General features: G+C 33.0%; 1 protein-coding gene across 1 annotated transcript in view; it reads right to left on the bottom strand.

Moving 5' to 3' along the window:
- Positions 1–279: 279 nt before the first annotated feature.
- The window catches only part of LOC150097889 (cell adhesion molecule Dscam1-like), a 79,781-nt gene continuing 64,182 nt past the window's right edge, over positions 280–15,878 (bottom strand). The window contains exons 13-18 of the mRNA XM_090405938.1: positions 14,674–14,857; positions 13,220–13,360; positions 11,563–11,593; positions 8,870–9,030; positions 6,880–7,080; positions 280–1,457 (exon numbers count right to left, since the gene is read on the bottom strand). Coding sequence (XP_090262064.1) covers positions 1,297–1,457; positions 6,880–7,080; positions 8,870–9,030; positions 11,563–11,593; positions 13,220–13,360; positions 14,674–14,857 — 879 coding nt within the window. The 3' untranslated portion in view covers positions 280–1,296. The remainder of the gene's footprint in view (positions 1,458–6,879; positions 7,081–8,869; positions 9,031–11,562; positions 11,594–13,219; positions 13,361–14,673; positions 14,858–15,878) is intronic.

Here is a 15,878-nt window from a genome sequence, read left to right as displayed (position 1 = left end):
GGAAAGACAGGATTAATTAAGGTTTCTCTGAATTACAAAGGCAGTGGTTTCTATGTTAATGAAATGACCATATAGGGTTGTTGAAAACTCCTGCAATGGATTAAATTATATATTTTTTATCCTTTTCCAGTCTCTTTAGAAGAAATTCTCTTACACACCAACTTCATAATTCAGTAGACAGGTTTTGGGGTTAAAAATCTAGAAAACAATAGTTCATCATCCTTTTGGTGGGTATCTGTTTCTTAGACTAATTACCACGATTTTACTACAAAAAGAAAATTTATTAACAAGAACTGTCGGGGTGGGAGACTGTACAATGTAAGGCTGAGCTTTGTAAAATTAAAATCCAACAGACAACATATTTTACAAATGACAGAGATACAACAGAATAGCATACCAATATGGTACAATATACAATATATAACAACATGCACAGAAATTTTAGAATACAACAAATTCCAAACTTTTTGTTATAATGAAATGTTCAAAGAGCAACTATTCCTTATAAATTTTCAACATGCATTCTTAAATAAATATATTTTAGTAGGAAGGGATTTCTTGGCCTAAAATAATGATTTTACTCTGAGTGATTAAAAAAAAAAAAAAAAAACAATACTGGAGTGCACAACTTGTACATATTGCCTTGCTTTGTGGTGGACAATACGAATGTCAAAAAAAATTTAAATAACCAAACCTGTCCATCCTATATGATAAATATACAGACTTTGATTATTTTTCCTCCTAAGAATGAATTCATTGGAGTTTGATGTTATTTCTAGCAGGCAATTTAAAATGCATGCTTTAACACCCACAATTTACAAAAGATGGAAATGACAATAATAGGTATGCAAACTAAATTACTGCAATGATGAGTATACTGTGAAATATATTACAGCTATTTACATCTTATTTTTGTAAAAACATTTACATGTGTGTGCTTCATACACACTCCAAATGCCATGTCTACAGGTAAGAAAGAGCCTATCCTTTCATCCTTAGAAATATACTGTGAAGATTTTGGACATGGCATAAACTACTTTACATCAGGTGATTGAATACTATACCATCTCTAATCACTTTACTTTAGAAATGGTACTGCTCTCGTTCTACATTTTATTTCTTCAGCGATGAGTCTGAAAATACGTTTTTCTTGAATTCTGCACCAGTGGAGTCGATCTCACTTTGACTGTGAAAATAAATGCTGTCAGTTTAATTTACAATGTTTTCTCCTCAAAAGACTGGCAGGCATGGAGAGCTTGTGGCAGTACTGAGCTTAGTCTTTGGCATCAAGACAATTTACACAATAATTTCTCTTATTACTCGTCGTGACCTAGAATTTGGTGTTGAATATCCACTCTCTAAGCTTTCATCAAATGAGAGGGAAATCTGTGGATTTTTTTCTTCATCTCCCATGGCATAAGGATCAGGTAATCCACTGACATCATAATATGGAGGATCTGCAAATATAAAATGTAGTATTGTTAGATTATTAAAATATTTTGTTTAACTTGGCTTACACATGCTATAAGTGTCAATACTATTCTTAGTTATTACACAAAACAACAATATTGAAATTTTTTTTTCTTTCTTAATTATTTGGTCAACTGCCTCTGAAATCCTCCAGCTAAGGTGGGATTGTAATTTTCTTATTCCTTCCTACAACATAGATTTAAATCAATCCTCCACTCTGCAAACGAGAGTGGCCGAAAGTTCAAGTTATCAGGCTGTTATAGTCCACTGAACTTAAATTCATGCAGATCTAATTAATGTTACAATAAGGTGGTTAATCCTGCTAATTACATGTACTCGTGTGGCTGGATGAAACTCCCACCTTTCCTATGAGAAATCAGTTTGGTGAGCAAGAGCTACCCATATTTTTACTGTACCATACCCTTCTTTCCCGATCCCACCACTGTAATTGATTCATATGAGTCCCTAGTGTATCTGCAATAACATTAATTTCTCTGAAAGAAATGGGTTGTGTAGCACATGATCCTTGTGCTACACAAATAAGGTGGGGCACCACACATGCATGAGTCAACAACCATGTGAATGTTTCTGCTTAGATTTAAGGTATGTAATAATTACTCCATCTATGATGTTTGTTATTTCCCCTGTAACAAACATCATAGATGGAGAGATGAAGATAAGATGAAGATAACATAGAGATGAATAACAAATATACTAACCATATTTCATCATCAAATTCCTGATATGTACCAGATATTATGATAGTAATAACTTCACATCATCTATCAAAGAATACTTGTTTCGCTAATCTTTCCTCTCCCAACACCCTCACATTTTTAATGTGATACTGCCATCTGTTCACTCCAGTTTTTGATTTCAACACTGTCTTGTATACAGCTAACTTCCAACCATACGAAGTTTACTAATTCACCAACTTCAATAAAAATTGTGCCTAAATAGCTGAAATGTTTTACAGGTTCACCATTCAGGATACAGTTTATGTTTCTGCCTATTTTCATACAGCAGTTATTCAATTTAGCCAGGGAATCTTGTAGACTTTACTTCTGAATAAATCCAGTACAAGAGTTAAAATTAACATCTGATGTAATACCACTTTCTTTCCTTCATAATGTGCATTTTACCTCAAACTTCTGAAATAGGCTTTGTATTGCTTGATATATGGTGTAAGTGGGACCTTATAACTGGAGCGTTTTGAAGAGCTTTCCTCGTGGCATCTTATTTCTCAACTATTTAAAAACTTCAATAGTTGAGAAATAAGGATTTGTCTTAAAGTGAAAATCTGATCCTGAATATCTATTTGAACTGAATCTAGCTTCCCTTCCACAATTATTCTTAGCTGTTTCCCGCTTTAAGCGAGTGATTAATCAGTTAACGTGATTTTTTGTTGTCAATCTGCAGCAAGCAGTGGCCGGCAACACAGCTATCATCACAAGCGCAAACTCTGTTCTCTTGCTCAATCAATTTTCCTTCAATTTAGATACCTATAAGGGTTTATTATATTCAACCCCTAATATGGAAAAGAAAGCAGCAGTAATAAAAATAGAAGAAAAGCTGGAAGTCATTAAGAGACATGAAAGTGGTGCTAGTAATACAATGATTGTGCAAGACCTGGGATACAGTTCGGACTATATTAAATAAGAGCAAAGAATAAGGAAAAGTTATCACTGCTTCTTTAAGCATTAATCAAGATGGAACATCTTCTATTACTCTGGAAAAAAGGATACCTCTTAGTACAAGGAATATTCAGGCAAAAGCTCTTAATATTTTTACATTGCTGAAAGAGACCAAATTTCAAGAGGAATGTGAAAAGATTTACTGCGAGTTTAGGATGATTTGATCTTTTTAAAAATCGAACTGGACTGCATAACGTAAGAATAACTGGGGAATCTGCTAATAAAGATTCTGCGGTCAAGTTTTCTGAAGAATTGCAAAGGATAATTCAGGAGGGTGATTATGACATCTGCAAATATGGTCTCTTTTGGAAGCATATGCCAACAAAAACGTTCCTAGCTAAACTGAAGCATCTCAAGATCATCTTACGCTTTTATTAGGAAGCAATGAAGGAAACTTCAACCCAGTGTTAGGAAGGTGGGGTCCCACCCATGCACGACTCACTGCCACACATTGTTAAAAAGTTATAGTCAATTTAAAATCTTTGGGTTCTGTGAGACCCTACCTTACTAACGCCAGGTTAAACTCTATTGTGCGGAAAATCCAATATCTAACATTATTGAAGAAATCAGCACAATTGATTTAATGAACTGACTAACGAAGATGTGAGAAACTTGCTCAATTCCCATTCAAAACAGCAATTCAATTAAAATTCAACTCAATTCCAATTAAAACTACAAAAGAATGAAGCTTTGAAGTCTGCAGAAATCTTAAGAAAGCCATCGCTATTCAAACATGTTTACTTTATTTTTTTTTAAAAGTAGTTCAATCAAATGTTTAGACATTAAATAAAAATTTAAGCAATTGATTTTTATTAACTTTATGATTTTATCCTGTAACTTTTTTTCTTTCAATTTTACACTATCTGATGGATGAATTATTCCTATTGTTAATTGCATTAAGCAAGGTTTTCCTGTACTATGAGAGCTCTGAATTATGCACTGTAAAACATTTATACTTTGAAATTTGGCCAGAAATGCATTCCTGTTGGAAGTTTTCTACCACTACTTGTTTCATTTGAAAGACTGGTAAAGTAATTACCAGTGGCTGTGCTGCATATACAAAATTAAAAATAAAAAACTAAAAAATTATTTTTTCCTAATCGGTAACCAATTTATTAATAAATAAATTTACATATTAAAAAAATTTCACCCTCACCACAAACAAACACCAATAATAAAAGTTTCGAATCTCACAAAAATAATGCATAAGCACATGATACACTACCCAACCAAACAGTGTCAGAATGACCTTGTAACGTGCAAGCGCAAATGATTATTGGCAAGCCTGGCTGCATTTTGCCAAACGCAATAATTCTCACACTGCATTAGATTGCAATGTATTTGTTTCATGTAACGATAATTGAAAAAAATAATTCTTTTCATATTTTCAACAGACAGTGGCATTCGTCATAATTCAGCCTTGTATCTATAATAAATAAATAAATTATATGTTATTTTAACAGAATAAAATATGATTTGCAAAAAATAGTTCACCCTCACCATGTACCAATAATAAAAGTTTTGTATCTCACAACGTGTGGAAACATATGATACATTGCCCAACCAAGCAGTGTTGGAATGACTTGTAACATGCAATCACAAGCGCAAACAAATATTGGCGAGACTGGCTGCGATTGGTCGAATTTGATAATTCCGACACTGCGTTAGATAGCAGTGTATTTGTTTCGTAATCTAAAGCATTAATCGAACAATTCCAATTATTAACTATTCAATCGATGTCAAAACATAAGCTGTAACCTTTAACATGTTGTAAGCATTTATTATTTATAAACACAAACAAAATTTTAATTTTTCTTTTCCTTGGGGGTGCTGCAGTGTCGCAGTGCTTACGTATGGGTCGCCACTGGTAATTACTCTAGACATCTAGAATATTTTCTCTCATTTCTAGGCTTTTTCAATAGCCTCTGGAATATTTTGCCATCATCAAATTTCTGATAATTATGATGGTGTAACTTTTTCATGTAATACTAACTGCTGATCAATAATTTTCCTCCAAAGGAAGAACACTTGTTTTGCTAATCAAGTGTTTTATTTCTAACCCAGCTCTCAGATCCATAAGTTAGTTTAAATTGTCTTGACTAATTTCTTATTCTGTATAAATTTTTTCAGCTGATTTCCTATCATACCAGCGTCACTAAATATTTTTATACCAAATTTATTACAACAGTTCTTCAATTTAGTCAGGGAATCTTGCAGACTTGTGCTGCATTTATTCAGAAGTAAAACATTAGATTTAATACCACTTTCCTTCATAATATGCACCCTTATTGCAAATCTGATTTTACTTCAAACCATCTTCAATAGAGATAACTGAAGATCGATCAGTTATCTATGTATTGTTTGATATAATGTTACTGTAGCATTTTTAAGAACTTTGCACATGCCTCTTTAGATCAATAAAACTTAAATACAAGTCTTTTGTTTAGCTAGTTTTACACAGATTTTTCTATACTTACAGACAACCTCACTACACATCTGGCTGAATCTGCAGTTCACTTCTGATTTGTTTTAAAACACTCTTCTTTTCAATATGAAATACAAATTGAATCTTTTTTGTGTCCTATACTAGTGGGAAAATATATAGCCAATGAGACTTTTCTCATTGGCTATATATTTCTCTAAAGGCTATAGACTTCTCTAAATGCCAATCTGACTTTGACAAATTGCCAGTATCCTCAGGGAACAAAATAAGATGCGCACACAGGCATGTCAACTGAATTTATTGGGGTAAGGGTAGAAGCATATTCAAAGAAAAGGCTTTCATATTTGCTGTGATGGAGTAGAATGGCAATTGTGATTTGGGCCATAGCAGGATAGTTTATCAGATGTGCCTTGGATATTGTAGCCATCAGCTAAGAAGGTGATCAAGTTCTGTGGAGTGGGCACTGTTATATAAAGTTATAATAATCCCATACTGTTGGTGGGGGGGGGGGAGAAGAACTGTACATGCCAGGGATCCATCAGGCTAGTCTGTAATTAAAGTGTCTAGGAAGGGGAGACTGTTGTATGTTCTTTTTCTAATGTGAACTGAATCCTGGAATGTTGATCTATATGAGGGGCGGAGTTTAGAGCCTATGGTTGTCCCTTCGGCAAGTAAAATGCTACAGAGTGTGAATTCATAGTGAACCTAACCTCCCTACCAGCCAAGGTGGATGAAATAGTAAGACCACATTGCACTTGTTATTCAATTGGTGTTACAGAATCGTATCCAGATTTAGCTGGATGTCTATAGACATCGTGGCCAGTTGGAGTGTTGCCAGTATTGGGAAAGCATTTCAGCAGCACATTCTGTTTGTGAATTCCATAATTTTAGTATCTTTGATAGGAGTGATTCTTACACATTAAGCAAGTTTTACCATAGTAATTATTAAATGCTACAGTAGCATTTAATAATTACTATTTTATTCTTCTTCGTGATTGCCAGTAGTGCTGCCATCATGGGTAGGAAGAGTCTGACATTCAATCTGAATCATAATTTCTTCTAGGAAGATTGCAGTGAGCCTTTGGTGTGTTTCAATTGAATATAATTGGGGATGATGTTATTCTGCCCAATTTAGATCAGCTTCATTACTTAGTGTAGTGCCTGTTTGCACATCTTATTATATTTTGTTCTGTGAAGTAAAGTACTATCTACAGTTATGAATAGCCTTACTATTGATATGTATTTTATAAGAACGGTAACCAGAATACTTACGCAGATGTTCCCTATTCTTCATGTTCATAACTTCTTCATTTAGTGGTTGGTAGTCGTCTGGATAGAAGTAGCTGTTTGTCAAACCTCCATCAAATGGATGATAAGTACTTTCAGGCTGTAAATCTGACTTCAACCACATATCTGATTGGTTATCAGTTATCATACACTGGTTCAGTTCCCTATCTTGTGGGTATAATAAACCTAAAAATTAGATTTTAATTATACATGAGATGTCTGTGAGACAAACAATTTTTCAAAATAAAACTAAGTTTAATACGAAAAATGCACAGAAGCTAATATTTAAATGATGTAGAAAGTTCTTTTAAAACCTCCTACAACAACTATATTTAATCCAGAGTATTTAAAAATAAGGTGAGTGATATATTTTCCCATACACAAGCAGTAAAAGGATAGATTAATTCAGCCTTGGTCTGGCTCCCATTGAAGGTTGGCATCTTAGTATTCAATAATGCCTGAAAGGAAGTGTGCTTTGCATTATATACAAATGTGCCTAGCACTGAAGATACCTTGCACTTGGGGGGAAAAAAAGGATTAAAAGTGAATAAGACATTTAGTTAAATCATTGTGTATACAGTGCCTTGATTAACTGAGATACAGTTAATCAATAACATAAAAATATGCTAATTTGTAACTTGAGCCCAAATTAATGGTACCTCAGCATTTGCTTGGTTTTAAGTAGAAGAGTTTGGGTAGTTAATATTGTTTCTGTTTACAAACACCTTGCAGGCTTACCATAAACTTCTTTTTGAATTATGTCGTCATGTGATGTAGATGGCAGATGTTTTTGCAGGCATGGTCTAGGGATCTAATGTGGGGATACTGTTCTGTCCTCATTTTCTGGTAGCTCTGAATGTTTACTCTGGTAACAGGACAAAGTCCACATATTTTTTTTTTTGTGAATTCCACCCATGAAAGGTTAAACCTTTCAAACTAAGCAGAGAAAAGCACATGGCTAATAAACTTTATTAGTCATATTAGATTTCTGTTCAGGACACTAATCATAGGCAATGAAGTGCCAATTAGAACTGTAGAACTCAATGGCAAAAAGCATATATTACTAAGTCAGAAAATTTCCTGATTTTCATCTTCAGTAAGAGTCATAGGAAGAAGACAATGTATATGTATCAACTCCTTTCTTCCCATTTAGATTAGCTCTGTTCACAGAGCTAATCTAAATGGGAAGAAAGGAGTTGATATCATTAACATTCTTGAATGTTAATGATATCAACCTCCTCTCTAACATGAAATCTATTCACTCCCCATCTTGCATACTAGTTTAGTGGGTTTAACATCTCCAATTTTGATGTCAGTTGCCTTGATAATGTACACCCTTTCAACACCTGAAATTCCTATATATTCGGTTTTATTTCCCTTTACAGATGAGTATTCATTTCCATATTCAGATGTTCCACCCCTGTTTTTCTAGAATGCATGTACATATATAAAGTATCCAACCGAAGGTATAATACCAGAAGTCAAATGAGACACTAATCTATTTGAGGTAGGAAAAAAAAAGTCATCAGAAACGTAAAACTTTTGCAGTGGCTGTACTGCAAACATTTCATGAGAATTAAATTGGATCTGACCTTGTACAAGTAGTACACAGCAGGTAAGAAGAGGAATTTCAAGATCTCAATTGTATCAGACAAATTTAGTAATGTTATACAAATACAAAAAAAAAGCAATAACTCAAAGCAGTATTAAACCTGATAAGAAATATTAGTTAGGTCTTTGCCCACTACAGATAACATCTTTATTTAAAATAAATCTTCTATTAAATATAAAACACCCAATATATCAAAATGAGGAGATGATTGATATTCAAGAATGCACACTAGAATATTCTCTTAAACAGACTGAGGATAGAAAGAAAAATCTTTCAAAGGATAACATTTGTAAGTTGGTGACCCCCCCCCCCCAGCAGATAAGTGTTGTATACATTTTACATAATTAATTAAGGTGTACTTACCAGGAGGTGGTGATGAATTATGTCCATTTACACAAGGAGAATTATCAGGTAGATTAGATATATACATAGTAGGTTTTGATAAACTATCCATGGCATTATCTTGCATTTTATTCATTCCAGCTTCCGGATAATAAGGGCCAGTCACAGCTTTTGGTCTCACACTTTAAAAAAAAAAAAAATGCAGATTAACAAGTAGGATAATTATGGTTTTTCTGGGCAAGTTACTATTCCAATAAACATTAACTGCTATAGTGTCACAAGTGTGCCACAGTAAAATTCTTTATTGTATGAAATTTGAACAAAGAAAGTACATGTATTAGTCATTTTCAGCTGTATCCTTATGAGTATTTCCCACATTTTTGGGATGGTTAGGCAGTCATTACAATTGTTTGATCAATGAAGTAGGGCTTCGACACTTTCTTTGAAGGTTCATATATATCTTTGTAATAGTTTGGTGTTATCCTGTTGGCTAGTTTTTTCATTTACATGTTACTTGGTGTGTACTATGGATGAACATCATTGGTGAATGTAACAGACTGTGAGTTTGTATTTTTCCTCCATAACCTAAGATACAGGAAAGCTGTTTATTTTCTGTGCTCCAGATATTAAGAATTTTGCAATAGCATTCTGAAAGCAATCCCCAACTATATGTATTGCAAAAAACTTAATGCCACACCAGATAGCATGTTTGCTACTGACAAACAGGAACATCGGTCAAGACCATAATTTGGTCTAGCCCTTACCATCCCTGAAGTTTGGGATATGGGTATTCTCAACTGTATAGCATGATTCTGGGCTGAAAATAAAATACAGTCTAACGCAACGTGCCACTTTGTTTATTGGACAATATTATTTAACTAAAATTTTGGGCTTTAGTGTCCTTAATACACTATCTGGATGCTTGCTCCCCCCTGTTCAGTGCAAACATTTACACACATTCATGAATGTTGTGTTATCCACTCAGCCAACCAATTCCCTTATTGCAGAAGAGCAGTACTAATATCAGGAAATTTAGCATTCCAATTCATCTCATGGGACTAAGTCCCAGCATATCCAAGGAGCACTTAAGAAAATTGTAGAGAGGCTTCGAACTTGCTTCCCATATCTTGGGATAATATTGTTTTTTTGAATTTGCTGTGGTGAACCACAGAACATATTTTCTTTTCCTTCCCAATTTCAAGAAATCAGTGCTTCAAACATGTAATCCAAAATTAAGTTTTAAGTGGATGGAATTTTTTGCACACATGCTGCTTAGTTTAAGGGGGGGAGAAAAAAATGTATGAGCAACAGTTATCCCTAATTGATTGTTCTCTAAATTTGAAACAATGAAAAATTGCTGAGAATGTATACATGTTTAACTAGTTCACAAAATAGAGTTTCTGAATGAAACTTCTTCAGGCAATAGCAATAACACCAAGAATAAAAATTGGATTGCAAACAAGCATCTTCAGAGCACACACATAAAAAAAAACTGTCTGAAATTTTATGGCAATATTGTCAACAAGGTGGAGGAAATCAAAATATAATGTACTTTCTGTCTTATATATAGTAAAACTTGTGGAATATCTATAACTATAGTTTAATTCATGCACAAGGATTCCAATTTAAGCATGTGCGCTACTGTTTTAATTCAATTCCTATTGTTTGATAATTGTACTGATGATACATCATCATCATGCGTATCAAGATTTAGGCCTAGCATAGCTTTGGTAATCTTTCTGTTTTCATTCTTTGAACACGTTCCATCCATTTATATATTGTTTGATTTTTTCTATTACTGGTTCTTGGTTTAATTCTTTCATAATTTCTTCGTTTCTTTTGTGATCAAATAGGGTTAACTTTGCAGTTTTTCTCATAAACTACAAAGTTAACCCTATTATCATTTCTGCTGTTTTTAATCTTTGTTTATCTTTTTGTTTTATTGTCCAGATTTCGCTTCCATACATTAAAACTGGTAGGGCTAATGTATTGTATACTTTTAGCCTGGTTTGTTTTTGAACTAGGTTTGGTTTAAATATAGAGTTAATTACACCTGTTATTTTTAAATATTTTGCAATTTTTAGGTTTATATCTTTTTCATTTTCACATGTGATCATACATCCTAGGTAGTTAAATGAATTCACCTTTCTAAGATCTTGTTATCTATTACTATTTTAGTTCTTGCTGGATCTTGTCCTTTAAAGGCCATAGTTTTTTATTTTTCCATTGATATTATCATACCACAATCTTTGGATATCTCATTTAGATATAAAATAGCTTTCTGTAAGTTATCTTCAGAATTTGTAATTATTATTTGGTCGTCGGCAAAAATGAGAGTGTTTAAGTTCACAGTAGTGAGAAAGTTTAATTCCTTGATGTAAATTTTTTATTCCATTTTATTATTATTTAATTTAAGTAGATATTAAAAAGAGTTGCTGAGAGGGGACATCCCTGTAGGACCCCTTGGTTTATCTCTCTCGTATATGATAGCTCGTGATTTAATCTTATTTGTATTTGATTATTTTCATATATACTTGTGATAGCTTTTAGGTTATTATTTGGATACATAAGACGAAATATTACTGTGGCATACGTGTGATTCTATAAATAGGAATGTACTTTCTGAATGAAGAACACACTAATAGATCTGATCATCAGAATGAAATACAGCTGTTATTTTTAAAAAAATTCAAGTATTTATTTATTGTACTTACTTAGAAGACTCCATCTCATAATCTTTCTTGCCTATAATAAAAAAAAAAATTCATGAATATTGTGAAGCCAATATTATCTTATAACAATACTTGCAACAATGAATTTGACTTCAGATGTAATCACCTAACATGTGGTGCAAAGTGCACAAAAATTATCTTCCTAACAGATGCTTACCATAATGTAGATTGTTTCAAAGCAATATTCATACCTCATATGAATTTTATTTATAAAATTCATATGGGTGCAGCTTAGGCCAGATAGTATTTTTAATAATTGAAGTGAAGTGAGATAATTTCACAGATTTCTAGATGTTTGAACTTTTGTGTGGAGAGTACGTGAAACAAAGAATATATTTCAAAATTCAGGCCTTGTTAATTAATAATTAACAAGATTAAGAAAAGACACATGTTTGTTACAACAATCCAGAGTTGTTGAGTGCTATAAAATAGCACAGCCATAACACGATCTGAATAATATATCTTAATTCCATCAGTCATGTTAATCTGCTTTGCAAATTTTACCTCTTAATTAAAAGAGGTAAAATTTGCTCTTTAATTTATTCTTTTAATTAAAGAAGTTCTAGGCCTCTATCTATTTGAATTCATTAAGCGTATTACATAGTGACACACCAAACTAAAATACATATCTTTTTATTTTCATATAAGTCATTGTTCCTTAGTCACTCTCACACACATTTGGTCAAATCTCCTTACATACAAGTATACCTTAATAAAAACTGAATATGTTTGCAGTAAAGCAGGTATTCAAAACATAAATGATCTATTACACAAAGTAACCTGTGAAGAAATGGAACACTTCTATGTTTAGTTCATGATCGGAAAGAAATGTTCAATCACAAAAAAAAAAATAAATAAATAAATAAATTCATAACAATGTAGGCATGTTAACTTAAAAAAGTTGTCATCCATTCTTCATTCCTTAAAGGGAATCATTTACAATGCCTCCAATCAGCTGTTCTACTTATAGTACACTCAAGATGCTAAATGAAACCTGTTTCCATCACTAACCTTAACCACCTCACTGGTCAGCAATAATAAACTTTGCTGCGACATTTTTCTTACAACAGAATATCATCTACATGACAACAGCTGTACACATTTTTACATAAGCAATGTCACTATCTCAGCTTCAAAAAATAGATCTTTTCACCAAAAAAAAAAAAAAACTTTTATGGATTAACTCTTGCAAAACCTCTAACAATTATGTTAGACTGAATAACAGCAATGTGTTATTCGGTCATCCTCTTCTATTAAAATCCATAGTGCAAGCTGGTAAACTAGTCAAAATCCTAAAATAAACTTCTTGTCTTTCAGTTCAACATTTCATGTGTATATGGCTCACCTTCTTAAATAAAAAAAAATAAAAAAAAGATTTCAAAAACATGATGGCAAGCTTTCACATAATAAAAATTATCATTCTGTTGGCAGATGCTTGAACAGATAAAGACCTTTCTTCTTTATTTATCTGCAAACCTAAAATAACCTAGGTGTCAGAAGTAGTCTGTGCAGAATATGTCAATACACAGCAATATTATTATGGCATGATCAAAGGTTGTGCTATAAACAATGCTACGTTGTTTACAGCACAAGTTCTGAAATTTAACAATTATACTATATTTATATATTAAATAAGTACCTTTTTTGCCTTTCTTACACCAACAACAACAGACAACTATAATCATCAGAATTAGAAATATTACGCCAGCAATAGCTATGATCACAATAAGATTTTCGGTTGATATTGGTGGCTGGGCTTCTTTTGTACGAGATAAGGAATCTGAAAATAAAATAACAGAGTCTCATTGTTTTGAATTAATCCATTATATATATATATATATATATATATATATACAAAAATATTTTTTTTTTTGTCAGAAGGTCAGAGATAACAAACATGATATCAGGACAGACTGAGGATATATGAATATGAACGAGACATTTAAGCTGTTGAAGGGTTATTAACACTGAGAAGATTTTTCATATGGTGGAATAAAATGACAATAGGTCATCCCTGGAAGTCAATATTTTGGATGGACAGTGGAGAGAAGTGCAAACAATGGATGAGTTCAAGGAGCTGTATGATAGACTTTGTATTAACTTCCTATGAATGAGTCTTGTAACTCCGTGAAGGTCAAGAAAATAACACGTGTACACATTTATAATTTCCTGTTATATGGAAAAGCCTGGTACCAATCTTGATTTGTCTAGGCAAAGGAAGGAACAGAGAGAATATCCCTTGAATTATTTAAAATAAAAAAGGTTCTTATTGGAAAGGTTCAATTATTGATACTGATGGTTAATAATCATGTTGAAAAGACAAATGCAAATTTTAAAAGCAATCAAAGCTAAGCTTGTAGATTTGATTATTGTTTTTGCTCCATAATACTTTCTTACATATTCATTAATTCATAAAAATAAAAATAAAAATTACATACTCTGTGGTGAATAAAAAGTTAATGAAATTTTCTTATAGAAAGTCCATGGCTAAGGTAAATCAATGTATTCTTAAGAGCCTATAAAATGCTTTACAATATTAAAAAACATCCAGGAAGACTGCCATCAAGAATATATTTCAATACTGAATATCATTTTAACCTGAGACACTCAACTATGGAGATATAAAAACTTGACAACAGTCGCGAGGAGCTGAAGGATCTTCCTCAGCCATAGCCAAGATAGCCAGTCTTGGGCGTGGACAGCAGGGTTTTTTCCCCGGTTTATTCTGGGGTTTTTCATCCCGCAAAGCAGGCAAACTGGCCTTGAGAACTTAACACTACAGGCCATAGGATACACCGGGGCATAGGGCTGACCACCTTATCCTGTAAACGGAGTGAGGTCCGATGGTCAATGGACCCTTGACACCGCAAGGTAAAAGAGGGTATAAAGAAGATGAGATGAGATAACAGTCGCTGTATTGGATAATTAAGAAAGTACAATCCCAGAGAACTGGAATGGAATCGTATATATATTGCTCTGTACAAGGACTTGAAGGTGGTTTAATATTAAACTGAGGTACATTATTATTATTCTTTCTCAGTTAGAATAAATATTATGTAAGATGAACAATAAAGAATAATTCACAATCTTTACCTTCAAATAAATTAGCCAGTCGGGCATCTCCACACCATGAATCATTGCTAAATAGACACAAAATCACTCTGACATCACTGAAACCATCTGTTGGTGCTTGAAGGTAAACATTCTCTTCAGTACTAGTTACTGGGATTTTCTTTTCATAATTCCATTCATTATGTGCAACAGATTTTGCTTGAATCTGAGATATTAAAAAGGGTAAAAATAAATAAAAATTCATCAACACAACTCTGCTTTTTAATAAATGACATAAATAAACAGGAAATATTAACTAAATAATAATTATGACAATCCCATAGCACATTATATCTAACTCAGCATGATAATTAATCTGTTAAAGCAATTTCCATATGGAAAAAAGTGAGGAACAAGCATTGTAAATTACATAATTAATGTGAAATAATAATAATGACAGGCTACACTTATGTACATTAAAGTTGTTATAGTAAAGCAAATTTCTCATAAGAATATATACCAATAAAATCTGAATAAACACATCTAGTGCAAATCTTCAGGATTCTTTAACTCAACTGAATAACACCCCAAATGTTTGTAGAGAAAATATAAAGAAATATCTGAATGCAATTGAAAATCACATCTAATCATTCTCAAATGAAAGCTGTGCATCCAGTTATATGAAATATCATTGTGATTTTTTTCTTTTCCAAATTGAATCCTTGACACTTAATTTTATCATGTTCAAAATGAATGACCAATTAACAGGATCACAAAAAATGTTTTAGTCCTTTTCATACAGTTTGCACACTCTGAAGACCAACCAAGAAAGTCATATCCATCTGATCTTGGAATGGTTAACGTCGAACGGGGGATCGGTCGCTTACCGTCAGAGGTAGCCAACAACATCAGACTCGACGTAGCCAACATCCTCGTTCACTCTTTGCCTCCAAAAAGTAACTTATCTTATTCCCAACGCATGGTTCTCCAGAAACTACGCAAAGAAAAAAGTATCGCCATCACCAGAGCGGATAAAGGTAATGCCACAGTTGTCCTTAATACCAGCGAATACAATCGTAAAATGAACATTATCCTCCGCGATCGCGCTACCTACATCCTGCTAGAACACGACCCCACAAAAACGCAAGTTAAGAAATTAAAAATCTTACTTAAAAAAGTAACCTCCTGGCCCCCCGACGTCACGAAAAAACTTAAACCTTTCCGCTCCCGTCCCCCCCAAATATACG

Source organism: Typopeltis vanoorti, chromosome 16, assembly GCF_054136105.1.
Source record: "Typopeltis vanoorti isolate ZY-2024b chromosome 16, IOZ_Tvanoo_1.0, whole genome shotgun sequence".
NCBI lineage: Eukaryota > Metazoa > Arthropoda > Arachnida > Uropygi > Thelyphonidae > Typopeltis > Typopeltis vanoorti.
This window is presented reverse-complemented; position numbering and strand designations above follow the sequence as displayed.